The sequence below is a fragment of the Apteryx mantelli genome, chromosome 14, assembly GCF_036417845.1.
Source record: "Apteryx mantelli isolate bAptMan1 chromosome 14, bAptMan1.hap1, whole genome shotgun sequence".
In the NCBI taxonomy this organism is placed as follows: Eukaryota; Metazoa; Chordata; class Aves; order Apterygiformes; family Apterygidae; genus Apteryx; species Apteryx mantelli.
Genome location: NC_089991.1, coordinates 633,477 through 660,628, shown reverse-complemented (window position 1 = coordinate 660,628; position 27,152 = coordinate 633,477). Strand labels below are relative to the sequence as shown.

The following is a 27,152-nucleotide window of genomic DNA, read 5'->3' as shown; positions in this document are numbered from 1 at the left end:
TTTTTGATGCGACTAGTTCTGACCTAAAGTGGCATCTTTCTAGCTAAGGAGGTACGCAAGGCACTGCACCCTTCCTTTGCTTTGTTTTCCCATTGATCCTACCTGCAGTTTCTTATGGCAAGGGCAGCTTCTGTAAGTGCATACCAGCCGCCACTGGGAAGAGGATGGATTCCCAGTGCGTTCTGTGTATTTTCCTGGATGACTGTCAGATGGTAATTTTTATACTTGCTTTCAGATCCAAAAAGTTGATCCAGGAGTCAGATCAGCATCTGAAAGATGTAGAGAAGATTTTACAGAATGACAAGCGGTATCTGGTACTCGACTGCGTACCAGAAGAGAGACGCAAACTGATTGTGTCCTACGTAGATGACCTGGACCGTCGAGGTCCGCCTCCACCTCCCACAGCTTCAGAGCCTACAAGACGAACAACAAAATAATTATGAAATACTCTTAAGCCAAGGGTATCTGTTAATTCAAAAAAGCTTGCATGAGCCATCTGTCAGGTTTATACATATACATTACCGTGAATATATTGCAAAACCATCTGAGGAGCAGAGGAAGAAACAGCATTTGTGAACATAAAATGGTCTCTGTAAAAAGAGAACATCAAAGATATTTATGATTTTCTTTGTGGGGCATGACTGACAAAAAATCCCGATGCGTGGGCTGTGTCTAGTAACTTCAGATCTCAGAGCAATGGAATATCTGTATATGAGGTGTGGGTGTCTGATGTTTGGAGGCATTCTCACCAGTGTTACATATGCAAGTCTTAAGGATGATTGCGCTTGTGGTTTGAACTTAGACTACAGATGTACCACAAACTTCCTAATGGTTAGCCAGGGTCACCTGTCTGAGGAGATGAAATGCTGTCTCATAGCTTAAATTATTGATGACTGAAGACCATGTTCTGGAAACACAAGTCCTGATTCTCTGCTTGCTTTCAGCTTTGTAAATGGAACTAAATCCATTAAAGTCAGAGTTACAGCTATGTGAGAGGAGAATTAGGACTACAGAGACCAAATTAAATTTGTTCACAGATCTGCTTTGTTCCCTACCCTATTCCATGAATTAGAAATGAAATCAGGTTGCTCTGCCCAAGTGAAGATTTGTCTAATAATTTTTACTCGAAGTTGGAAACACTTGGTAAATATCAGTGGTTACCAGAACAGAACAGGACGGTTGTATAAACACATTTTTATTTACGAGAAAGTGATCTTTACATACTTCTGGATTAGACTGTGGATTTCCCTTCTGGGCAATTCTTGTAAACTATACTCCTGTTTTGAATGTTAAACTTGTGTTTCTAAAGTTTAATTTTGAAATGTTGGGATTGTTCAGTTTATGTATTTGAACTACAATAAACCAACCCTTTTTATATATGGATTGTACAGGCCTAATGCTAGTTTTTGTTAGCTGTGAATTTAAGAGTAAAGCAAACAAAACCTAAGCCATATTGCCTAAATTTTTGGCTGTGTCTGGCAAAACAGTGCTCGTGATACTGTGTAACATCAAATTAAATTTCATCAACAACATTCAGATCAATGTATGTGCAGCTGGGTGCCAAACAATTATTTGCAAATCGCATTTCACAATTTTTCTAGTTTAATTATTCAGTCTTTTTGTTAAATGAGATTTTAGGAAAGGTGGCATCAGTATATTTCCTTCTATTTGTTTCTTCAGTATTTGACATAGCTCTCTTCCTTTTGTCCCTTTGCTGGCAAGGGTTGAGGGGTGGGGAAGGATTGATTCCTCCACGAGAAAAATATTTTGGGGGGGCCAGCCATGGGGAGTTGCCAAGTAGTCCTGAGAACCAGGACAGACTTGGGAGGGCTTTGTACCACTGATATCTAAACCATGATGGTTCTAGTAAGATCATGTACCCTGCTGAATTTAGGCAAAGCATTCTCACTGAGCTCTGCCTGCTGCAGATTTAAGAAAGCTTTGCTCCCAGTAGCTCCATATAGGTCTGTGTAAACACACCTTAAATTTCCCTGTTCGCAAAGACCTAAAAAGTGACCTGTTTCTGTGCAGATAAGTTAGTGGTCTTCAGTGCCAGACCTCAGCCACCCCAACACAGAGGACTCTGTGCCAGACTGCCAGCTTGTGGTGCCCTGTAAGGTCATCGGTCTGGCTGTACCCAAATCGTCTGGAAACCGGTCGAGGGCAAGGCCTTCGCTGCGAGTGGAAGGCCAGAAAGTAGGATGGTGGCTTGCTTAAGGCCATCCACGTTAGGCTTGTCGGTGAATTGTAGTCCCACTTGGGAAGTACAAAAATCAGCTCAACTCTGGATGCATGACTGTCACAGAGGAATTACTGCAGCAAGGCCTGTTGGCAAGGGAGGCTACAAGAGCGATTAGGAATTTTTTAGGCTCAGACTTTCCTTGATTTTGCTGACACCAATGCTGCGCTGATATGTTGGGGGTTGCAGAGCTACACAAGTTCCCGGTTTTAGTACTGGACCTGGAGAAACCCTGAGGCTGCGACAGTTCAGCTTGTGTTAGGAAATCAGACCCTCAATTAGCACCGTTTCCCTAATATTTAACAAATTCTTCATGTTATTTTTGAATGTCAGATAGTCTTAAGATAATGAGCTTTGGATTGCCTAATTAAGGCAAACATTTCACTTTTTATTTGCTCACATTTGAAAACAGACTTTGACACAAGTAACTTATGCAGAAGCACAGTACAAGGTGAGCAGAACTGTTCCAAGGAAAAGGTGTCTAAAGGTACATGCAATGATAGTGTCCATTCAAAAAAGAAAAATTGTCCCACAGTAAGCGCATTTGAGTTAGCAAAATCCTTTAAACTCTGTGCCCACTTAAGAGGGTGACTTAAACCTTACACAAAGTCCCGATTTACAATTACAGCAGTCCATCCAACCCTGTGCAGCGGCTCTGAAGTCAGCGTGGCTTAAAAAAACACTCGCCCTCGAAGCTCAGGAGCAGGCAATCCACCGGGGCAGTGTGTGCGTGGGCCTCGGACCTCCGGGATCGGGATCGGCAGGGCACTACAGTGGGGCCAGGCCGAGGGGCGCATCTGCTCCTCGGGGGATCCGCATGTCTGGAGGAGCTGCACCTCGGGGGGGATCCACACATCCGGAGGAGCTGCACCTCGGGGGGGATCCACGCATCCGGAGGAGCTGCACCTCAGGGGAGATACGCATGTCTGGAGGGCCTGCACCTCGGGGGGGATCCACGCGTCCGGAGGAGCTGCACCTCAGGGTAGATCCGCATCTCCGGAGGAGCTGCACCTCAGGGGGGATCCACATGTCTGGAGCACCTACACCTTGGGGAGGATCCACACGTTCGGAGGAGTTGCACCTCGGCGGATCCACATGTCTGGAGAAGCTGCACCTCGGGGGGGATCTGCGTGTCCAGAGGAGCTGCACCTCGGGGGGGATCTGCACATCCAGAGGAGCTGCACCTCAGGGGAGATCCACACATCTGGAGGAGCTGCACCTCGGGGGGGATCCGCGCATCCGGAGGAGCTGCACCTCGGGGGGGGATGCGCACTTCTGGAGGAGCTGCACCTTGGGGGAGATCCGCATCTCCGGAGGAGCTGCACCTCAGGGGGGATCCACATGTCTGGAGCACCTGCACCTTGGGGAGGGATCCACACGTTCGGAGGAGCTGCACCTCGGGGGAGATCTGCATGTCCGGAGGAGCTGCACGTCGGGGGGATCCGCACGTCGGAGGGGGCGGCCCGGCCCGACGCAGCCCGGCCCGGCGGCTCAGGGGCGCCGGGGCTCCTCGCCGCGCTCCCAGGGGACGGGGTCGCTGTCCGCCGCGTCCGGCTCCGCCGCTCGCTCGTGCCAGAACTGCTCCACGTCGGGCAGCGCCGAGCCCGCGGCCGCCGCCGCCGCCTCGGGGGGTGCTGAGCGGCGCTCCGGCCCGTCGGGGGGTTGCTCCGGCCCCGGCCCCGGCCCGTCGGGGGCCTCCTCGCGGCCCGTCCCGTCGGGCGGCCCCGGGCCCGGCTCCAGGGCGCCGCGGGGCTCGGCGCGGCGCGGCCCCGTCCCCGTTCCCGTCCCCGTCCCCGTCGCGGTTCCGGGCGCGGCGGCGGCGCCCGGCTTGGCGGAGCGCAGCCGCGCGCAGAGCCCGCGCAGCCCCGCGCGGGCGCCCGGCGCCAGCGCCAGCAGCAGCAGCGGGTCGGCGGCGGCCAGGGCGAAGCCGAGCAGCGGCGAGAGCGCCAGGAGGGCGCGGGGCGGCGCGGGCCCCCCCGGCCGCCGCGCCCAGCCCCAGAGCGCCGCCGCCGCCTCGGGCAGCCCCGCCACCGCCGAGGCCGCCGCCAGCCCCAGCAGCGGCGCCGCCGCCCGCCCCGTCCGGCCGCGCCCGGCGCAGCCCGCGGCCGCCAGCAGCGGCGCCGCCGCCGCCACGACGGGGCCGAGCGCGCCCAGCGCCGCCAGCGGCCCGCGGCGCCGCGGCAGCCAGCGCGGCAGCGCCAGCAGCGCGGCGGCCGCCCAGGCGCCCAGCGCGGCCGCGGCCCCGACGGCGCGGCCGGGGCGGGCGGCGGCGGCGGCGAGCGCCAGCGCGCGCGCGGCCAGGCAGGCGAGGCGCAGCCCCTCGGCGGCGCGGCCCGCGGCGGGGCCCAGGCGCCCGGCGGCGGCGCGCAGCGGGGCCGCCAGCAGCAGCAGCAGCGCGTCGGCCAGCGCCGCCGCCAGCAGCAGCGCGGGCGGCAGCGGAGGCCGCCGGGCACCGCGCAGCGCCGCGGCCGCGCACGCCTGCGCCGCCAGCCCCGACAGCGCCAGCGCGGGCAGCGCCCGCCACGGCCCCGGCCCCGGCCCGGCCGCGCCGTCGGGCCGCACCAGCGACGCGTTCATGGCCCCGCCGCCGCCCCGCGCCCGCCGCCGCCGCCGCCGCGCAGCACCTATATGGGCGCGGGGCCGCCGCCGGCTCGGCCCCGACGGCCGCATTGGCCAGCGCGGGCCCGGGGCCGCCCCCGCCGCGGGGAGCCCCCGGCGGAGCCCCGGAGCGGCAGCGGGGCCGGACGGGGCCGGACGGGGCGGCTCCTCCCCTCCCGTCTCGGCGCCGGAGCCGCGGAGCCCTCGGGGCCGCTCCGTGCCCGGCCGGGGGCGGCGGGGGCGGCGGGGGCCAGGGCTCGTCCCTGCACCCCGGGCAGCTCTCGGCGGCGCCTCTCCTGCCTCGCACGGTGCCCGGGCCCCGACGGTGGTTCCGGCCACGGTAATAACGGCTGCACAGGCGCCAGTAGCGCGCGGCTCTGCGTGATTGCAAGACGGGGGCAGAATAGCTGCGCACCGTTAAGGCGTGGCGCAGTCCCCGCTTGTCAGACAGCAGCATGGGCACCGCAGCGGCACCGGCCCCACAGCGCCCGGCCGCGCGGCGGGGCGCGGCGGGACACGGGTTCCCCTGCGGAGCAGCCAGCAGGTCCACACGAGCCAGGCGCCGTGCTGCTGCCGGCCCTGGGAGCCAGGCGGTTTCTGGGGTCTCGGGGGGTCGCTGCCGTTGGGTGGATGCGGGGCCGCGGGCGGACGCCGACTGAGGGCCTCGGCCCACGGCCCACGGCAGCAAGGGGTGGCCATGGGGATGCGGCCTTAGCTCGGACGTTGGCTCATTAACTCATTTCCGCTCGGACCCGACGGAGTCTCCCAGGACCCTTTGCCACCGGCCGCGTGCTGCTGCTCTCCTGCCCATCGTCCCCTGGAGGAACCTCGTCGTCCCTTCGAGCCGGCGTTGCTTTCATGCACGTACGGAGCGGGGTGCCGCGGCCGATCCCTGAGTGCCGTCGTGATCCTGGTGCCTGCAGGAAACCTTTTATCTTCAGCCTACCAGTCATCATCCAGCTGATTTACCTGCTGTCTGTATTTTCAATGCCTGTGTTAGTTTATCATCATCACTGTCATGACTTTTTTATTTCCTAGCTGCTTTTGCTGCCTTTCCCTAATTTTGGATTCATAATAGTCTGGCTTTGCTTATTTTAAAAGCATTTTTTTCCCTTGGTTGCTGTGCTTTTCTGACAATTGCGATCTAGCCAGATGATACAGCTGTATTTTTGTTTTAATTTTAAGTTTCTTTAAATTTTTCTTTTTTACGAACAAATGAAGAGTCTGTTAAAAATGGAGCACAGAGAAGTTTTGGCAGCGATGAAGGGTGACCAGAGAAAGCGCTGACGAGCAGGTCAGTCGATGTCCATGGAGAGCTACCGGAAGCGTCTGAAACCTTCCAGCCCGGCTGTGGCGCAGTGGGACCAGACGGGACGGGACCGGCCTGGCCCAGCGGCGCCCGCGAGCGGCCCCGGGACCGCAGTGCTGCTCGACCGCCTGGGTTTGTGTCTGCATCCAGCGCGGAGCTGCGGAGCGCCGCAGCCGCCCGCGGGAAACACAGAAGTGCCCTCGGGAAAACGACGGCCGCAGCGTCTCACCTGGGATGGGGAAAACGAGCCGAGGCAGCCCGCTGGCCGCGACCGGTGCTGGCTGCGGCCGCTCGCCGTGGAACCGTGAGGGGGCCCCGCTCCGCCAGCAAATGGATTTCTTTCCGCTCAGCCTGGCACATCACTGCGGGAGGCCGTGCGTGTTTTATGGCTCTGTCTTTAAAATACGGTTAACTTGCTCATTAAGTGAGTAAGATTGTTATTAATTTTAATTTATCTTCTTTATGGAGACCAGCTGTTCGTTAACATTTGTTTATGTGCTTATTTTGTGGGCAAACCCCTAGGTCTGGGGCTGCGGGTGCAGGGGGGTGCGGTGACGGCAGCGGTGGCGGTGCGGGAGCCGCGCTGGGGGCAGCCGAACCCAACCTTGGCCCTGAACCCGGTCCCGGCCCTGCTCGCCGGTTGGAAGGAGCCGGCGCGGGCCGGGCGTCCGGGCTGCAGGCAGAGCCCTGGCTCGGGGCGCTGGGCTGCGACCGGGGGAGCTGCGGGTCTGGGGTTGCACCTCGGCAGGCGGCACCTGCACGTGGCCGAAGGTCTCTGGAGCTGCTGGCGCAGGAGGAAAGCTGCAGGCTCTTCGGCCGCTAACACGGCCTTCGGCGGCACTTTGCCCTCATTTCGGGGTGTCCAGGCCAAGCGCCGGCAGAGCCCCGCTCCGCCGAGCCGGTGGGGTGGGAGGCGATGGCCCAAGGCGGCGAGGCCTGAGCGCCGGGAGCGGGGCTCGTCCCAAAGGCGCCTGCTGCGGGACGCCACGGGAGCCAGGGAGCAGGGGCAGCAGAGCATCTTCCCAGAGCGTCCTTAGCCAGGACGCTCAGCTCGTTGCCAGACGTTTCCCAAGGTCCCACCAGGAGTCCTCTGCTTGCTGGTGTCCGTGTCCTCCCTGCACCAGAACAGACCGTCTCCGCGACAGCGAGTTCCTACGGCTCCATCGGGCTAACGCTTGTCCCCATCACTTTGGCGGCACGGTAGCGCCAAGATTTATCTTTCATAGGAAGGTTTCAGCCGCTGTGTTAACCGCTGGGTGCCTGGATGCGGCTCTCAGGGCCGCGTCTCCAGCCCTTTGCAGCTCTGCAGCCCGGCCATGGCCGCGGGGCTGGAGCTGGCGGTTCAGGGCCGGGTTCCTGCGCCACCGCGCCTGTGCGGGGAGGCACCGGCCGGCAGGGAGGCCGCGGGGCTGCAAGCTGCTCTGCTTCCATGGAAGGGCCGACGCTGCCAGACGGCTAACGAGACACGTAGCGTAGCGCTGGCTCAAACGTGAGTGCTTCTCGCAGCACCATCCCCAAAGGGGCCGGTGCACTCGGTGCGTCCGTGGATGGAGCACGAGAGCCTGGCGAGGCCGCTGCTGCTCCGGCTGTGTCTGTGCAGCGGGGAGCTGCTCACAGGGAGACGTGCGGTTCACGGGAGACGTGCACTTCACGGGAGATGTGTGGTTCATGGACAGATGTGCAGTTCATAGGCAGATGTGCGGTTCACGGGAGACGTGCGGTTCACGGGCAGATGTGCGGTTCACGGGCAGATGTGCGGTTCACGGGGAGCTGCACATCTGGGCTGCAGCCACCATCCGGGCCGCTGGCGTGGCGCAGGTCTGTGCTCACTATCGCATTTTAATCACTTGCCTTGCTGCTTGCCCTGGTGCAGCACGGCTGTTGCACAGCTTTTTGGTCAGCCACTAATTCTGCCGTTTTCCAAAAAGGAGTTTGATCCGTAAATGTTCATAAACTATCGACCTACTCTTCTGAGCTGGATTTGCGTTGCTGCCTGTACCTCTGACGTGTCACCGTCCCCTCCGGGAGGGCGACACAGGCGTGAAAGGTCCCGTCCACGCAGCCGCCCTGCCCGGCAGGGGCTCTGCACACGCGGTCCATCACTGCCGCGGCCGGCGGGATCCCGCTCGTGTCGCCCACGCGGCGCGCTGTGCGCTGCCGGCGCCTTCGGCGCTGTTTCCGGAAGGGACGAGCTGCTCCTCTGCGGTTACCTGCTCCTTTTTGCTTCCTCGCCTCTCCTGGAGAGACCCATCAGGGTCCCCCGAGGGCGATGGCTTCTGGCTGTTGGAAATACTGTCAGTGAAACTGCGGCCCGTCTCCGACGGCGGGAGGGAGATCAGGAACGAATGGGGGGAATAACACAAAACAAACCGTTGTGATTGATTGGTTTGTGCCCAAAAGTAAAAGCTCTTTTGCCTGAGGCTCCTTCGCCACCCGGGTCGGCACCAGATGGTAGCTGACTGCTCCGTTGCTGCCCCGCTTGTTTAAATCAGTGCAATTTGTCCATTTCATGGGTTTTGTGAGACGTTCCTCGACCATTAGCTGCCGCTGCCTTGAGGACGTGGTGTCAGATGACCCTGACGGTGGCTGAACCATTGGTTTTGTAACTCTGCCCTGTGTGTAAATTGCTTTCATTGGTCCTCAAAGCAAATGATAAAGCATGGTAAAGTGTTCAACTTCTAGTATTATTTTGCAACATTAAGTGGGTATTATCTCATCAGAGCTTTTCCTTGCTCCCTTCCTTCATGTTCCCTCAAGCAAGCTTTGGAAATAGCTCTGTTTCCCTTGTGTAACGCATGACCAACTTCTCCTGCAGCAACTTCCAGTTGTGTGCACCCGGCTAAGGGCCTCACGACGGCGTTTTAACCTCTCGGCCTGCCTGACCGGGAGTTACGCTCAGGTGTCCGTATGGGTTAGCATGAACCGACAAGCGCAAAAACAAACCAAGACTCACAGGGAAGAAAGCTATCGGTGAATTAGTTCCCTCCGGAAACCCGGGGAGGGAAGAATAGACTATTTATTATGATCTTTGTGATTTTACTTTAATTCCACGCTTCGTTGCACTGTGAGAATTCGGCTGTTCCTGAACAATGATTATAGGCAGCAGCTAATAATGGTCGTATAAGTCTAATTTTATCCTATCTCACCCTCAGTTGTAGGAATGAATAAGAACCTCCAGTCCCAAATAATCTATTTAATTTTCCACTGATATCACTGATCTTCTCCTAACATTTCACTGGTGTGTAATTGCTCCTAACGAGCAGCAATCCCTGTAGCCCTGAGCTCGTGCCCCACATGCGGACGTGTTGCCGCTGTCTCTCCCGGGCCACGTCTAGGACCCTGACAGCTGGGACCTTCTCCATGACGCGGATGGTTGGTGGTTGGTTCCTGCTCCAGGATGTGGTTGGTTGATTGGTTTCTGCTCTGGCATGTGGATGGTTCATGGTTGGTTTCTGCTCTGGCATGTGGATGGTTCATGGTTGGTTTCTCCAACCAAGGCTGAGGATCCGGGCAGCTGCAAGGTTTTACCAATATCTGCACTCCAAAAAGAGCACAAGAGAGACCTTCCATCATAAATATCACCATTTAGTGTCTGTCAGTCACTAAACCCAGTTCAGGTCATCTGTCTCTACTTTCACCAGGTTTGTGGCACTGAGATACCTTGTCTACCGTGCTGGCGCCCCAGAGAGACTGGGTTGAGATGTCCTGGGAGCATCCTTTGCAAACTCCTGATGCAAGGACGGTTCCTCTGTGACAAGCGTCTAAAGCACGGTATCTGTAATATGGGTTTTACAGACGTGGCTGTTTTAGACGTCAGAAGCCTCGCTGGAAACGCCGAGGAGCTCCCCGAGCATCTGGGTCTGCGCGGAGGCTCTCGGGCGCACAGCAGCGTCCCGCTGCCCTGCCTGGAAGCGCTTGGCACGCCGAGGAGGAGCCCGGGCTTGAATCCACGCACGTTTTGGTAGATTAAGGTCGTGCAGTTAATGGGAAGGTAAATGAGTGTCTGTTTGAATAGCATTTCCATGACAGTGAGCCGTGCCCTGCAGCTTCTAATTAGGGGCCCCTGTTTGAGTTCATCGTCGGGAACAGCAGCGGATTGGCGCGTGGGCTATGGAGGAACGGACGGTTTGATTTAATGCTTTATCAAATAATGAGATTTGTCCTCCTGGGGAATGAGAGTCGTCCAAGGCACCCGGTGATCTACTGCCGGCAGCAGCCTCTTCCCTTGCGCCGTGACCCCTGTACAGGGTACAGGGTGGGCAGTGAGGCAAAAACAGGCAAAAATGGCACAAGCCGGACGGCACATGCCAGCAGTGCTTGTTCTCACTTTCTGCCCTGCATGCTGCGCTCCAGGATACCCAACCCTTGCACCGGTCAGGACAGGTAATATCACAGGACTGCGATAACCCGAGTCATATACGAGTGCCATGGAAATAGGGTCTAATTTTCAGTGTAAAATTGGAACAGCAGCGTGCGCCACCTCAGCACGCGGTTTGGCCACGAATGCTGTGGTCCCGTCTGCCCTGCCCACCGTGGTAACGTCGCGTTGCCTTCCGGTCATTAGAGACCGGCCCCGCGGCAGTCGGCCCCGCAGCCGTCCTCCGGAGCCGCACGCTGGTGGTGGCTTGCCGAGGCTGCGCGTTGTGCAGCGCTCCGCGTGCAGTCAGCACGAGCGGGTCACCCCTTGCAGCACGGTGCAGCGTGGTGTGCAGTGCGGTATGGCGTGGCATGCAGCACAGCGCAGCATAGCATGCGGCATGTCATGCAGCACGGTGCGCGGCGTGGCACGCAGCGCAGCATGCAGCACAGTGCAGTGTGGTGTGCAGTGTGGTGCAGCATGGTGCAGCGCAGCATGCAGCATGGTGCAGCACGGCGTGCAGTGCAGTGCAGCACAGTGCAGTGCGGTATGCAGCATGGTGTGCAGCGCGGTATGCAGCACGGTGCAGCACAGCATGCAGCATGGTGCAGTGTGGTGTGCAGCGTGGTGCAGCGTGGCATGCAGCACAGTGCAGCGTGGCATGCAGCACAGTTGCAGCACAGCATGCAGCACGGTGCAGCACAGTGCAGCATGGTGCATGGTGCGTGATGCGACATGCAGCACGGCATGCAGCACAGTGCAGTGTGGTGTGCAGTGCAGTGCAGTGTAATGTGACACAGGCTGGCATTGCTCATCCCAGCCCAAATGCTGCGCGAAGCCAGGAGCACGCTCACATCAGTAAATTCGCCTATTTGCTGCCAAGCCTTTGTGTGGAGCTGAAGCTAGATTTGGTCTCCATGAAATATGATGTTTGATTAGACGACCAAGGGTAAGGTCCAAGCAATTAACCCAAACTAGTTTATTTATTAGAATGAATGTCCCCATGCAGTAAAATGCAATCAGTTCCTGCAACCACCCTGCAAAATGCATTTTAGCTCCTGCTCACCACGTGTTTCAGCTCATGGCACAGCGACGCCTGAACGAATGGGAACGCGGTCTCATCTCCTCCTCGCTCGCGCCGCCGAGCAGGCAGGCGTCTCCCGCGAGGCGTCGCGGTGGAGCCCAGCATCCCCCATGCTGTGCCGCCACCGGAGGACACTTGCCGCGGCCGGGCCACAGGTGCAGACCGATGGGCACCTCTGCTAGCCAGCATGCGCTGAACGGCCCTGCTGCCCCGGCAGCCGGGAGCTCGGGGCTGGGCAGGGCGACCACGTGCAATGAGGGGACGGGGACGGGGATGCACACCGGCCCCGTGCACCGGTCGGGGGGGACGGTGACAGTGATGGGGATGGGCACAGTGACGGGCACCAGCCCACACGCCGGATAGGGGGGACAGGGACAGTGACGAGGATGGGGATGTGGACAGGGACGTGCACCAGCCGCATGCACTGGGCACGGGGACGGAAACAGTCCCACGCACTGGGCAGGGCTGGTCCCGGGTGAGAGGGGGACGGTGACGGTGACGGCAGCCACCTTGCGTGCGGACACCGCCTGGTCCCTCACCCCGCTGTCCCGGGGCCCCTGCGAGCCCCCGCGGTGCCGCGCCGCGCTCATGTCGCACCAGGCCACGCAGGGACACGTTTGGGACAACTTTACTGCTGACGCCAGCCCGCAGGCTTTCTTTACAGGAACAGAAAACATTCTTTTAAAAAAAATGATCCATTTACTCTCACTAATTTTTTTTTAAATCATTTAAAAAAAAAAAAGGTTACTCCTGAAAGCCATCACTTTTAATAAATTTCTAAGACAGCGCACTTTTTTTTTTTCTTTTCTTTTCTTTTTTCTTTTTTCTTTTCTTTTCTTTTCTTTTCTTTTCTTTTTTCTTTTCTTTTCTTTTCTTTTTCTTTTTTTCTTTTCTTTTTTCTTTTTTCTTTTCTTTTTTTTCTTCTCCTGCAATCACTCCTCTGAAGACGGCGATCTCCCCGCTGGCCGGCCGTGACGCAGTCGAGCACGAGCGAGCAGCAGGGTCGGCAGCGCGGTGCAGCACAGCGCCATCCTCGCCTCCCGCCCGGCGCCGGCCCCCGGCAGGACTCGCTCTGCGCTGGGCTGGGCAGGCGTCGCGGCACCGGCCCTGAGCGCAGGGGAGCGTCGTGGCCAGGCCACCGCGGCGCCACTGACCTCACGCATCCGCTTGCTTTCCACTGCGGGAGCAGTTTTCAGACTGAATGAAAATCCTTTTTTTTTTTTTAGTTTTTTTATTGAACAGTTGCTCAAGTAAAGGAGGGACCTGAACAATCTTTACAGTAGAAAGGGGCAGCTTTGCCATGCAAAGAGGAAGAGTTATTGTTTTTATTATTATTATTATTATTATTATAATGTAGAACCATAGACAGCTTCTCTCTGAAGCTGTCAGGTGCTAACAGCAATATATGGTTGGTTTCTTTTTTTTTAGAATGTCATAAATTAGCAACTTATATTTTATCTTTAAAAAATTTTGAATAAATAAATAAATTAATTAAAAAAGAAAAGAGAGAGAGAGAGAGAGAGAGAGAGAGAGACATAGTCACAACATGCAAGAGATTACAACAGAACAGTTAAAAATGACCAAAACAAAATACAAGAAATGTGGAAGAAAAGCCCAGGTTCAATTTGGCTCGCAATCAATGAATTTTGAAAGCATCATTTATAAAGGTATTTTGTATACTAAAAAAAGGCACCACAGTATCTACAAAGCCAAATCCTCAGGAGAGTTTCTGTGGGGTGAGGAGGGAAGGTAGCAGCCTTGGTGAGATATATCCCCTCCCCCTTTACGCTTGTCCATTGCAAATCTGATCTTGCCATTTTATGTTTGGTTTTGCTGTCTCTGTCGGTAAAAAATGGGAAATAATAATAATAAAAAGAGCAAATGTGAAAAGTGGCGAAGGGGACAACATTCCGATTTTGCAAAGTAACGGATGGAGTATTTCCAGAATAAAGTTGGAAAAAATCAGGATGGGATTGCTTGAATTAAAAACCCCAGCTGCGCGCATGCTCTTGCACACGCACATGCACACAGACGCACATGTGTGCACACGCGCACGCATGCACACACACACGCACATGCACGCACGCACACTCGTCCCCTCCTTCTCCAGCCACAGCCGAATGCCTCTGTCCCACGCTCCTGCATCACCACCCTCAACTCAGCAGACATCTCCAGCCGCCCCGCCGCCGGAGGACGCCGGGACAACGAAAGCCCGCAGCTTCCAAACCTGCTCCTGGCGGGGCTCTGCTGTGCCTTAGCTCTCGGCTCCCATGTAAGGGAAAGGCCGGTTCGCGCCGCGGCGGCCGGGTGCCGGGGAGCAGCGGACACCGGGCGCCGTTCGCTCGCCCCTGCACCATGCTGTGCGCACAGGGGCGAATGCACAAACAAATAGGGAAGAGAAAGGGGGGAAAAAAAAGAAAGGAAGAAAAGAAACATTTGAAATCTGGTGTTTACTAGTATTCAGTACATGAGATTCCTAAAGAATAACTTGTCCTCCTAGTTAACCTTGTCCTGGAATATATACAGGTTATTTGTCGCTGCCACGGCGATGATGTTCTCCGAAGGGTGCCAAGCTGTATGCAGGATCTTTTTGCTAAAGTCCAGACTGTCCACACTGATTTCGTCTTTCCTCCGCTTGCCGCCGACACAGACCTTGCGGGGCTTGAGGATGGCCCGGGGCTTGCTGTTCTCCCGCGAGGCCTCCAGCGTCACGTCCCGCTTCGTGTTGCGGTCGAACATGCGGAAGAAGTTGTTGTAGGAGCCGGTCATGATGACGCTGCGGGCGAAGGGAGGGCGGGATAGTAACTGAGCCTGAAATGCCTTCCAGGATAATAACTAATATGGAAATCAGTCTTTATGGCAAAGATTTAGCTGACCTGAACCGAATGATTTTCACGCCTTTTTAGAGGCACGCTGCCTTTTGACTAGAGGCGAACTGAGTATCTGGCGATATAATGAGATTTAGATTAGATTTGGAATTCAGGTTTGAGGCCCAGTTGTGCCTCATTAATTTGCTCTGATGGTTCTGAATTCTCTTCGGAGGAAAAAACTGCAGAAATCTCATGTGGCCAACCCATCCTGCATGTTTCCTGCCACCTGAGACGGTGCAATTTATGCATGGATGATTATTATCATTAGATTTTTTTTGTAATCTGTGGCCAAAATACATTATCACCATTCTCTTGAATATGCCCCCAAGAACAGTCACCCTCCTGAGACTCCAGCTACATCCAAACCCATACAAGAGATTAGAGCTTTTCCAGACTTGGTAAGAGGTAGTACCAGAACCATATCAGCTACCAGGACTGTATCTGGCCCTCTAGACACCCTCATCAGTGTTTGAAATTTGGAAGTGTTTGGATAAAAGGTTCTAAATTTAGGTGGTTTTAATGATGTACTGTTGAGACAGTTCTCCAGACCCTGCACCAAGCTCCTGTGCAAGCACCCGAAGGCCCAGTGCAAGGACCGCAGAGGAGGAGATGAAAGCCACCAGTGTGACAGAGAAGTTTCCTACAGCTTGTAGACCCGAGTTCTGATTTGAATTCAACCTCTATGTTAAACACCAAAAAAGTCATACCTCTCTTGTCTCTGAGGTATCTCCGAGCGCAGAACGGTGCCCGGGGAAGCAGGACCCCCCGCCCCGACCCACACTGTCCCCCCACCATCTTCCTCACCTGTCAGACCCATTCCACACACACTCAAACTTATCGAAGATGCAGTCGTTCTCGTAGAGCGAGCACAGCTTGCTGCGGAGGTAATCGTGAACCTGGGAGCAGAGAAGGGACAGAAGGAGTGAGAGCGCGACCACGTTTTGTGGACCTTCACCGTGTTCAAAGGCTGAAACACAACCAAGCTGGTAGCCCGCACTGGAGCTCTCTGTCCTTGTCCACGGCAAACAAGGCTACAACTCACCGGGTCACCCAAGCCCATATTTAACAGTTCTTCATTTTCTTGGCCAAGATTTAATGGCAGGATGTTCTCATCCATCAGACTTGTCCCTCTGTCCCTCCCGCTGCCCGCTCCGGAGCGCGGCTCTGGCAGGAACACCTCGCTCCAACGCTTACCTGGTAGGTCTCGATGGGCCGGTTCTCCATGTTCAGGTCCCACACTTTGACCGTGAGATAGTCCCGGGTCATGATATACCTCCCGCTGTGGCTGAATTTAACGTCGGAGATTGAGGAGATGATCTCAGAAAAAAATGACCGGTTACTTGGGTCTTCAGGCTCCTCAAAAACTGCGGAAGAGGAAAGGACAAGTCCTAACATCAGCCGGCGGGTACATGGCACAGGACACTGCGGGTGCTGCGTGCTCCCTGCCCCATGCCGCCGCAGGCTGCTCCGGCGCTGGGGACCTACTGCCCTGCTCGAAGAGCATGGAACATGTGTGAGGTGCAAAACACACACTTTCCAAACCAAAACGCAGCGTTACAAAAGGAGGCTTTGGTTTGGCTTTGAAGGCTCCCAAAAGCTGAGCCAGGATGGAGCCGCCGTGGCACTCCAGGGACGGGCGCTGTGGAGGGTGCAAATTCCCGGGACCCGGGTGGCCGCTCTCCCACCGCGTGCTGGGAGCGTCCGGAGACGGCGGTGGATGAGCCCTACCTCTGCGTTTGACATAAAACAAATGACGTATTTAAAGGATTTTACTTGGCACAACTGAAGCTCTTTTGTTTTTAATGAGTGCAATAAGCAAGAAGCATCATCGGAGACCAATCCATCAAAAACATTACAGCAGCCCAAAAGATTTAGGGCCTTGCAGATCATTTCTGCTCTCTGGAAATCAATGCGTGGTACAACGGGAAGTCAATGCAACTATTTTATAGCTGCTGCAACCTACAGATTTAATCTGATCAGTCTTTGAATAAATCACAGTTTGAGCCGCTTGAAGGAGACCAATGAAGGTCCACACTAAATGTATTTACAAATTCAATTTATAAGTAACATCAGCTGGACATGTATGGCTTTAAAAGGAAAATCACTTGAAATGGGGCATTATTATTATTATGCAGGGACCACTGTCCCCAGCAGCAACAGAGATGCTACGGACTGGAGGGACAGTAAACGATCTTGCTGCCGACCGTCGCCTCCGCTCGGCGCTAACACCAGCCCCGCCAGCAGCGAGCAATTACCCGCAGGAAAGTTTTAATTTGAAAGGGAGACGGGCGAGCGCCGGAGAGGCAGGGAGGCTTCCCGCCTCGCTGAGCGAGCCCGGGGCGCAGGCAGCTCGCTCTTCCTGCCCCGGCGCCGTGCACCACCAGCTCTCAGTTTTTGGCCGGAGGTGTCGCCAGGCCCGATGCTCCGTGCAGAACAGACCAGAAGTTCTGCAGTTTTGTTATAACGCGGTCAGCAGTGAAAACACGAGTTGGACAAGTTCCATCTTTGGGAAATAAGCTGCATTTTGAGCCATTTGTTTCAGAAGTTTGCTAGGTAAGTTAAGAGGTGATTCCTTAAGAAAAAAGGGGAAACCTTAGTGTCTTTTGCTATAGGGAAATAACTGTAGTCTTTGTAGTTTTTACGCTTTGATTTTTTTTCTGCTGTCACCTCGTTTTCTTCTATCTGGGCAGCAGCTGAGTCTCTGTCCCTGAGGAGCTTACGGGCGAAGCAAGGTATTTCTTTTCTCCCAGACATGCTAGGAAATAAGGATGTGCCTGGCCCAGTGTAATTCCAGTTTCGCGGCATCGCTCACCAGACGAGCCTTGGTCCATCCACACGAAGACCTGCAGCTGCTGCTGCAAGTCCTGACCCCACTGAACGAGTCTCCTCATCTTGTCTACCAGGAACGAGTTTTGCATTTTTGCCTGATAACTTGCAATGAAGGAAAAGCGAGAGCTCTGATAACAGGCATTGGCAGCATGTTTTCAGTGATCATCTTTTTGATCAGCTGGATAATCAGTATCCTGATAAAGATCTGGCCCGCAGCGTGGAGGTCCCAGGAAATGTGGCTTCTAGCTGCGCACCAGGAGGGGACGTCCCGATGACTGCACAGCGACATATGCCCGGGTCAAGAGCGGATCCCAAGCACAGGAGCTCTCTGCCCTGCCTATTGCACTTAAAAATGTTTTTTTTTTCCACACTTTCTTACATGCTCTTCAGAACAGGATTACTCCTGCTGTGAGTTGTGAGTTGCTCCGGGAATCCTGCTCTCCCCTTCGGTTTCCTGTGGCGCTTTGGACAACTCATGCAATGTCTTCATGCATCGTCTGCCCCGCAGTTAGCACCTCACAGGACTGTTGCCAGTGCGAATGTCGCAGCACACTGCTCGTTCAGTCCCTGCGGAGCGGGTGTTTGTACATGGAAGATGCTGCTCTCCCTTACGGCAGCTACTGCAGGAGCAACACACACGAGGTGCAGCTTGCGGGCGCTTCAAATAAGGTGTGCAAGCAAAATTTAATAAGAGAAGCACATAAGTGAAAGCTGGCCCCGAGCAGCAAACTGCATCTATCTAAATAAACATGACTGGGATGTGCAGTGATATCGTCTGCATTTTTATTAAATATTGACAGTTATTAAAGATCTCCGTTGGAGAATTCATCTCCAAAAGCCAATGTTGCTTTTCATTTTGAACTTTGATGAACAGTCTCAATTCCAACTCACACATCTGCTGAACTGCAATTGACTGCGGCTGATACTTCTGAGGGATGGGGGAAAATCAATAAAAAAATGTCAAGGGAGAGGTCAAACTGAACTTGTATTCACTGTATGCTTGCTGAGGACTAGAAGGACGTAACAGTACCTGAACAAAGGGAAATACCAAATGAGGATTTCTGCCACTGAAGTGTCAAGAAAATGAATTTTGTTTGCGCCTTAATTGTATTTTAAATCTCAGCAGGGAGCTGTCACCATAGGACTGCGAGACACACTCGTGAAACGCAAGAACAGGAAGGTATGTCTTGCTCAGGCTATGGGAATACTGTCATTTGACACTTTCAGATCGCCAGATAGAAATATAACCTTTCCTCTCTATCTATCTGCTCTACTCCAGCTTAAAAACAGGCATCAGACTGTAATTGCACTCCTCCAGCTCGAAGCAATCGCTGGTGTGCCATTTGCCATCATCTCCAGGAGACCCGAACCTGCAGCAAGACGCTGAGCTAGACTACTAGCACTGGGCTTCAGCAAGCTGCACCAAGTTTGTGCATGTTCTTCTTGCAGCGTGATCGCATTCTTGGCCATTCTCTGAAGAAAACTCAAACAAGTTTTATCCTGGCCACCCCAAAATCTCTCACCGCCAGCTGCACAACCACACAGCTGGAAAGAAAATGCGAATGTTCAGAGGACAACGTTCAAACCATGCAGTGAGGGACACAGTGATTCAGACTGCCGGTCACAGAGCATAACAACCCTTGCTTCGGCCGCATTTTGCTGCCCTTGTCTTTAAAGCAGGTAGGAAACTCATTTAGGTCTACCCTGTCCTTTTATTTTATTTACAATACCTAGCTCAGCAGAAAGCTGCCGTTCAGAAACTACGACAGGACAGATAACAGGTATACCAACCCGTTCAGAAATGTCATTTGTGTTCATGCAAGTATTTCACCGAGCAGCTACCAATGAGACAACTATCTTCATTAATGAGCTCCCAATGTGTAAAGGATGAGTAGAAAAAAAAATTGCTGGCCACTTCATCAGCAACTTACACTCATTTCATCAGTTTGGGGAGGATGAAGAACGAATTTCTGATCTGGCTGCCTTATTCCAAACTTTGAGGGGTTTTTTTGCACGTTCTGAACCTGGTGGCATCAAGGGTTGTCAAAGAGTTGCTGGCTGGGCAAATGGCCTGCAGAAACACAGCGATTCTGCGTTCTGCGATTTACCGCTTGCAGCCGTCACACACTCAGGTCCTGGCGCGATAAATCTGATTCTCTGCTGTCAAAAATGTCACTCATTTTTAATATGCCTGCACTTCCAAAAGGCGTGGGACTGAGACCAGAGAGAAAAACCTTTATATTTCCAGAGACTTGCTGAAGTTGTGCACTAACATGGGACACCACAGTCGGGGCCGAAGGGCAACGGGGGCCCTGTCTCGCCTGGGTCACTGGGCATCGGCCACGGCCGGCTGCCCGGAAAACGTCCGGAGAGGGCAGGGATGAGACCCGGCGTCCGGGCACCGGGACGCGGCGCCACCGCGGGGACGGACCCGCCTCTGCCGAAGCCAGAGCCGGATCGGCTCCCGTCCCTCCGGTCTGCCCCGCCGAGCGCCGTGCCGGCGCGGTACTCACACTTGGCGTGCCGGTCGCAGAGCGCCGATGCCCGCATGTCGCACAGCCGGATGGTGCCCTTGCTGCTGCTGTAGACGAAGGTGTTGCAGTGGTGCGGGTGAAACTCCGCCGCGGTGATCACCTCCGTCAGCTCCTCCATGTTCGCCGGCTTGATGTCCACGATGTCTGGCGGGGGCAGGTCAAGGGGAACGCGCAGCCCCGTCCCGGACCCCACGAGCTGCCGCCCCGAACCCACGGAGACCAGCACGGCGCCGGAGCACCTGTGCTTTCGTCCCGCTGGGAATTTTTAGCAAGCATTTTGGGTGCTGCATTTGCACCGTGGCTAAACTCACTCAGGTCATCTAAAATCCCTGAAGCTTTTACCAAAAATAGCATTCTTCACCTTGCCCCCCCCACCCCGGAGAATGGCACACATTGCAATGCTGCTCGAATGTCCCTGCTTCGGGCCAAAAGCATGTGGTTTCTGCTGAGACGTTCCCAGCTGCCTCAGGCTGCCGCGCGCCCCGGGGGCATGGGAGAAAACAGCGTATAAGTATTGCTGCTGATCAGCGCTGTTTCCGAGGCAGCGGCCGCGGGAGGGACGTGAGTGGCAGCCTGTCACCGGCAGCAGCATCGCCCCGAAACGCGCCGTCAGTGCCGCCGCTCCCCGTGTGCCCTGAGGCTCCTGCCCCCGCGGGAGCCCTCGCCCCCCGGCCGCCTCCCGCCCCGCGGCGAAACCCCGCCGCGCCGCGTCACGTCCCGCCGCGTCCCGCCGCGGCTCCCTCCTTCTCCCGCGCGCAGCCGCCCCCGCGGAGCAAAGGATACTGAAGCTCTGATTGGTGATTTCGAAGTTCCACAGGTTTATCCGCAGGTCGTCGGCTGACATGTAGGTCTCGTAGTCACTGTTGACGGATATGGAGTTGATGTGGTAGGTGTGCGCGTTGGCGAACACCCTCCGCGGGGTGGCCTCCACCATCAGGTCCATGGGCCGCAGCACGGGCACCTGCGAGCCGGGAGAGAGCCCCGCGTCAGCCGCGGCATCGACACCGGCACCGGCACCGCTGTGCCGCCCCGCGTTGCAGAGCGGGCACCGGGCTGCAGCCCTCAGTGCGCAAGGACACGCAAGCCGCAAATCCTGCAGCACTTTTAGGAGAACTGCATTTTTTTCAGAGAGCCGGGTCAGCACGGATTTTTCCGTTAACTCTTTGGGATTTGCTGCACAGTGAAGTGATGGGATCAAGAGGTGAGAAGAGAGAGGGAAAGGGAATGTAAAAGCTAGAAACAGATGGAGAAAGAACAAAATAGAGCTATACTTTTTTTTGCTTTTAGATTAATGAGCCTAACTCACGTAACCACCAGCAGACGGACCGAAGCAGGCAAAACTGCATGCAGGGTGCAGCACAGCAATAACTTCAGATATAACACTCTTAAGGCAACTTAAAGCAGCCGAAAGGTGTCAGTCCGCACTCCCGTCTGCCCGTAAGCTGTTCCCTCAAGCTACCTCATTACTGCGTACATTATCCGCGTGCTGCCCGGGGAGATTTCCCATGGCGCAGAGGGGACGGGAGCGTGACGGCCGGATCGAGTGACACGGGAACGCAGGAGCTGCCAGCTCCCAGCCCGAGCTTAATGTGACGAGCCTGCCGTCTAATCCAGCCCGACACGTGCAATGATGCATCGTTTGCCGCTGAAGGACTTTGCTCAGCCATCTGGGGACAGTCCAGCGTTTCGCTCAGCGACCGCAGGAAACGGGCTGTCACTCAGACCGTCGGGAACCTGACGGTTTTGCAAAGAGAAAGGATTCAGCCAGGCATCTCTAGATACAAAAATAAATAAATACACAAAAGGCTCCGGCATAAGATTTCGCTCAGCAAGATGGTGACATGCAGCCCGACCACATCGCCGGGATAACTCCCACCACGTAATAATACTGCAATAAATACTGCAATCCGAAGCAACTAGTGCAAACGGGTCTGAGCGAGAGTGCTGGTGGCAATCTGCACTCCAAGTGACCCAGCACTCTTACCCATCTATCTGGGTTGTACACGGCCAGCTACTCGCAGGCACTCCAGCTTTCTGGAGTCAGGGAAGTAAGATAAATTCTTCAGCCAATATAATTTTTCACATATTACTTCAGAGACAAATTCTGGGGATTTTTTTTTTTTTTCATGATGTCCGGCACTTGGTCTTTCACCAGGTAAAACTTCCAAAGAAGCAACAAACCTGAGCCTCGGTGAATATTTTAAGGGAAGATTTTCCACCTGGTGCAACCGCAAGAGTCTGCATTCGGACCCGGGCGCAGTAGGCGCCGGCACTCCTCGGCGCCCCGGGTGCCCGTGGTGCAAGCGTCCGCCTGAACTGCATCAACAGCAAACACTTAAACCTGCCGGCACCGCAATGCTGAGGCAGGAACGGCCGGGAGTCAGGAAGCCCAGACCAGGGAAAAGGGGGCGAAGGCAGCGCCGGGCCCGCAAGGGCGGCACGGAGCAGCTGCTCAGAGAAAGTGGCTCGTAAAGAGCTGCCAGCATGACGGCAAATAAAACTTTCTCCTTTTTCCTTGGAAGCACGCAGGGTCCCTGACAGGGGCTCCAGCCAGCGCCGTCATCGGAAACGCCCAGCTGCATCCCTTCTTCCAGCGCCGATCCGACCCGCCGGGCAGCGTCTGCTGTTACACATACCCGTCATTAAAGGGTAATTCAGTGTAACAAACCGCATCCAGTACATAGAAAGGCTGTCAAATAAAATAAACCACTAATAAATTAAATTACTTTCTGTTTTCAGGAAGGGGGGGGGATGCCAGTCATTTTTCATTTAAAAAAAGTATGTCTTCATTTTTCTTTGTGTTTTCCGCGAAAAAGAGCTGGTGCCGCTTGCCCGGCACGCGGGCGACGCGCCGTCGCGCTCTCCCTGCCCGGCGAGGCCTCTGCCGCGTGAACGGGGGTAAAACCCTCCACTCCGCGGCTCCGCAGCCTCTGTGGCGCGAGCGGCTTCCGACGAGAACTGGGAAGTGCCGGCGGAGCGGCAGGTGCGGAACAGGCGGCGCGCTGAGGCCGTGCAGATCCGTGTCCCGGGACATGCCGGAGACCAAGAAGTCACGCGGGCTCCGAACACGACGGGACAAGCCCGGGCAGGAAGACGCTAGCACGGACAAGGGAAGCAGGGACATGACCGGCCCCTTCCCGTGGCAGCCGATCCAGGAACGCCGCGAGCCCTGCCAGCGAGCAACCCCTGTGTACTGATTCCCGCTGGATTCGGTCTGCCACCGCCGGCTGCACCACTGAAGCCCAGGCTAACCCTGGCCTTGGGTCCGCGCGAAGGAAAGCGTAATCCAGTTAGGGCAAGGCAGAGTGCGGCACTAGCTGCCGGGGGATGAATCCTGCAAGGTGCCGGCTAAGCCCTGCCTGGATTTGCTCCCTGAGGTTTATCTCCTTTTACCTCCAAAAGGCATTTTCTGTGCTGCCAGCAGCAGGAGCGACTGGTCAGCACTGCCTGCAGATTAATATTTTGCAGACAAAATATACATCGAACGCTATTTTCACGGCAGATGGACAATTTAATGCTCTCCAGGGCTTCATCTTGTTGGACTTTCCTGGAGAAGCGTGAGAAGGTCCCGTCCCACGTGAAGACAAGCCTGCTCTAACCACGGGTCCGTGCAGCTCGCAGAGCTGCTGGCTTCACCCCTTTCCCCAGACGTGTCCACTCCTGCTCAGCATCACATGAACGTGCTTTCTTCTGGCGTTTGTTTTCCCTATAACGAAATGCAAGCGCAGACTTCCTGCCGGCTGAAGATCCACACTGACACGTGCGGTCCCCAAAAGGGTCTAGGCGGCCCCAAAAGGGTCTAGGCGGCCCCAAAGGGGTCTAGGTGGCCCCAAAAGGGTCTAGATGGCCCCAAAAGGGTCTAGGAGGCCCCAAAAGGGTCTGGGTCCCAGCTAGGGACCCAGGAGAAGGGGGAGGACTATGGACACCAGCTCAGCTCATGCTCTCTGACATCACTACAGTCCAAAACAGCAAAATCTTCAGTTTGGGGTCCAAAACAAAGTCAGGACACTGGGGAGCCCAAACCTTCCCGGTTCTTTGCCTCAGTTTCCCACCAGAGGAGGTGGGTTCGACGGCACCGCGGACTCCTTAGAATTACATTCCACTTAAAGACGTGATTCTTTTAAAACCTTTTTTACATATTTCTTCCATTGAAAAAGAGTCAGCATCAGTAAAATCTCACCTAGCAGTTTAAGGCCTTCCTACTTTTGGAAGAATTATGTAAAAGCACAGCTGTGTTATCAAACACAAATTCCCAGCAATCTAAACCTATCTGAAAATTCTGCCTGGCACATTGTTTTTACAGTGTGTCTAGACATAGATACCAATTGTGTAATTGTTGTGGAAAAAGAGATGAACAAGAAAAAAAATCTGGAAGGTCAATTCTGGTCATCAGCTTTCCAAGCTGAGTTTGCAGTACTCAATGGATGAATAATGACTTTTCACCAAAGAAGGGAGAATTCAACTCATGACCTGGGAAAAGAAAAAAGGAGAAGATTGGATGTGCTGGGGCAGAAGCCCAAGCCCTTCTTTCTTTATAATGAGGCCTTGCTTAGAGAACGACAAAAATCAAGTAAATCCAAGACAGTGAACGCCATAGGTCACAAGCACATCCCAGCTCTCCACAACTGGAGGGAGAGCAAACATGGTGTCTGGCAGAGATGGCACGGGGTGACGGTGAGCCTGGTGCTCTCCTGCTACGCCAGAGGAGCCCACGCTACCAGCGGCATTTTGAGCTCAGCCGAGCATGCAAATATTACACATCGAGCTGCTTTAGAGCAATTTAAATGACTAATGAAAATGGGAAAAAATCCTTTTTTTTTTTATTATTTCTGTAGCAATGGTTTGATGATGATCATTTGAAATTGATTAGTTCTGCCACATGCATTTTATAGCCAAAAAAGCCAAATGTTTCAAATTACCTTGTCATTTAAATGATAATGTTTTGGAAAATGTAAAAAAATAAGCAAATTTCTTTGCTGTGGCATAAATGCTCTTCTGGCACCAGAAGCAGCCACTGCACTAGCAGCATAACAATTTTTATCCAGAGAATCCCTCATTCCTTTCCCTGTCCCCTTTATATAGCAACCTACCGATGCATTAAGTTGTGTGTCGTGTATATATTTGATGCAGTGAGAATAAAGTACAAATTCTCCACGAAAGTGTGCCCAGAAGCCAAAGAGTTGAACGCTCTGGCAAAACGGAGATATAAAACACAATTTATGACGGATTGCGCCGGGACTGAGCGGGCGAAGTGGCAGCTCTTAATCAGGGACGGCTCCGTGACAGCTCCGGCGCCGATGCCCGGGGACACGAGGCACCCGCTCGTCACGGCCACGCGGCGCTGAGCCCGGCAGGGCAATTTGTCACCGCGGGCCCGGCGTCCCCTCCGCGCGGGCAGCAACGAGGGCGCTGCCGCCACGGGCGCCACCAGCTTTGCCGGGTTCCGCGTCCCGGGGGCCGCGTGCCTCTTCATTATCAGCAGATCATCATCATTAATAACCTGGGCGAGATACGAACCTGCTGCTTGGGGCAACAGATCTCTGAACTTATGTCCAGGCCAGGCAGTTAAGTGCTTCTGCCGTTACTGAAATTTTAAAGTGCTGGGGCGAAATTCAGCTGCACGGGGCAGGGACCGTCGTTCCCAAATGGCACCCGAGTGCACCCGGGACTCCGACGAGCAGAGCAGGCTGGGACAGACGCTCCTAAGCCGCAGAGAGGGGACAGAGGGAAGAGGGGTGACACATGGAGGAAGGGGACGTCAGCCGGACAGGCTGGCAGGCAGCGCACGCGCAAGAAGGACAGCAAATCCTTCCGAGCAGCTCTCAAGGCCACGCACCGTTCAGGTCCTCCCTGGACCCCAAGGACTTCCCAGGCACATCCCGGTGTATTGCAAACACGGGAAGGAGATCCCGCTCTTCTTGGATGGGAGCGGTCCCTAAGAGAAGATCCTTTAGCAGCAGCTTCACACTGGCGCGTCCCTCTGTCCGACACACGGACACACCACCGCCTTGGCAGAGAGCCGCAGCGGCTCGCAAAAGCCGGGGCTGAAGCTTGCGAGGCGGCAGGGTTTCTGCTGCCCGCGACGCTCTGCGGCGCCCCGCTGAGCGCTTCGCCCGATCGCGTTCCAAAACGTCCTGCGTTTCCTGCCTGCAAATCGCACCTCCGCGCGGCAGCGTAACATCTCCCTCCTCGGGGGGGGGGGGTCACAGCAACCGCTGTCAACGATGAGGACTCTTCCCCCCGCAGTCTGGTGTTTGACTGATTCTGCTGGTTTTCGGCAAAGGTTACTTGTGAAGTTTCTCCTGAGGCTTTGTTCTGAAATCCCACCCTGAAACGCTAATTCTCGGCATGGCTGACCCAGATTCGGGGTCAGCGCTTCGGTGCGATTCAAAGCAGTAATTACCCGTTTTCAGAGGGAGCCGCCTGCCTGGCGCTCCGGCGCTTCGCATTTGTACTTCAAGTACTAAATATTAAGGCAGCACTAAAAGCACAGCCTGCTGCTTCTTCTATTTTTAAACAAATGACGCAAAAATCAGAAGCGCCGTATCGCGAAACGGGGCCTCCCGCTGTCTCGCCCGGGTCAGCTCCCCGGTTTTGCTCACGGAGGGCGCAGAGCACCGCGGCACCCGGGACACTGCAGCCCTCGCCGCTCGCGGGGGACAGTCGCTTCCGTACGCCGGCGCTTTGGGATGCCCTGGCTGGCGGCGTGCCGGCACCGCGCTCCAAAACCAGCTCTGCTAAAGCCCTACGCTACGGTCTGAGCAGAGTTAAATATTCCTTTTGCAGAATGTGGGTTAGAAACCCCCCCCCCCCCCCCCCGAGAACAACGCTCATCGCGTAAACTTAAACCGTTAGGAGGAATGGATAAGAGCTGATTGCAGCAAGGTGGTTTTAAAGCCCTTTTTTGCCTGGCTGTGGTTGAAAATTCAGCTGCGGGCGGATGCAGCGTTACTCCGAAACGGGCGCACCACGGGGCAGGTAAGCGTACAAGATATGCTAAGCTGCAGTAAAGCGGTTACAGCTATGTAAATATCTGTCTAAGTAAAATCATCAAGACATTAGCTGGAGCTGGAGCTGGCTGAAGACTCCTCAATCTCCCATCCTTAGGGATGGCAGACATCACGCTTGCAGATACTAATAACCGCAATACTGAGCATTTACACCGTGTTTTACCTCTTCCCGTGGCTGCAAAGCAGGAGCCATGCCTTCCCGCGGGGTTGCTGCCAGAGACGGGGAGCCTGCAGCACGTCATTGCGCAGCGTGCAATGAAGGACAGCAAAGCCGCAAGTGCCTCCAGCCCAGCGCTGCACCAAGCTCCTTCCGAAAACGAAT

General features: G+C 55.1%; 3 protein-coding genes across 8 annotated transcripts in view; 1 reads left to right on the top strand and 2 right to left on the bottom strand.

Annotated features, from left to right (window-relative positions):
* The window catches only part of TCERG1 (transcription elongation regulator 1), a 36,905-nt gene extending 35,528 nt beyond the window's left edge, over positions 1-1,377 (top strand). For all 5 annotated transcript variants that reach the window (XM_067305036.1, XM_067305035.1, XM_067305039.1 and 2 more), the window contains one exon: positions 236-1,377. In XM_067305036.1, coding sequence (XP_067161137.1) covers positions 236-437 — 202 coding nt within the window. In that variant the 3' untranslated portion in view covers positions 438-1,377. The remainder of the gene's footprint in view (positions 1-235) is intronic.
* Positions 1,378-3,730: 2,353 nt separating this feature from the next.
* GPR151 (G protein-coupled receptor 151) lies at positions 3,731-4,816 on the bottom strand. Its single transcript, XM_067305049.1, has one exon. The coding sequence runs from the start codon at positions 4,814-4,816 to the stop codon at positions 3,731-3,733; it is 1,086 nt and encodes a 361-aa protein (XP_067161150.1).
* Positions 4,817-14,018: 9,202 nt separating this feature from the next.
* PPP2R2B (protein phosphatase 2 regulatory subunit Bbeta) overlaps positions 14,019-27,152 on the bottom strand; it is a 107,708-nt gene continuing 94,574 nt past the window's right edge. For both annotated transcript variants that reach the window (XM_013945976.2, XM_067304770.1), the window contains exons 5-9: positions 20,604-20,781; positions 19,800-19,964; positions 15,652-15,821; positions 15,262-15,353; positions 14,019-14,363 (exon numbers count right to left, since the gene is read on the bottom strand). In XM_013945976.2, the coding sequence (XP_013801430.1) occupies positions 14,084-14,363; positions 15,262-15,353; positions 15,652-15,821; positions 19,800-19,964; positions 20,604-20,781 (885 nt within the window). In that variant the 3' untranslated portion in view covers positions 14,019-14,083. The remainder of the gene's footprint in view (positions 14,364-15,261; positions 15,354-15,651; positions 15,822-19,799; positions 19,965-20,603; positions 20,782-27,152) is intronic.

What these genes read in the sequence shown, in the direction of transcription:
- GPR151 (XM_067305049.1), bottom strand. Translation starts at nt 4,816, where the DNA reads ATGAACGCGTCGCTGGTGCGGCCCGACGGCGCGGCCGGGCCGGGGCCG.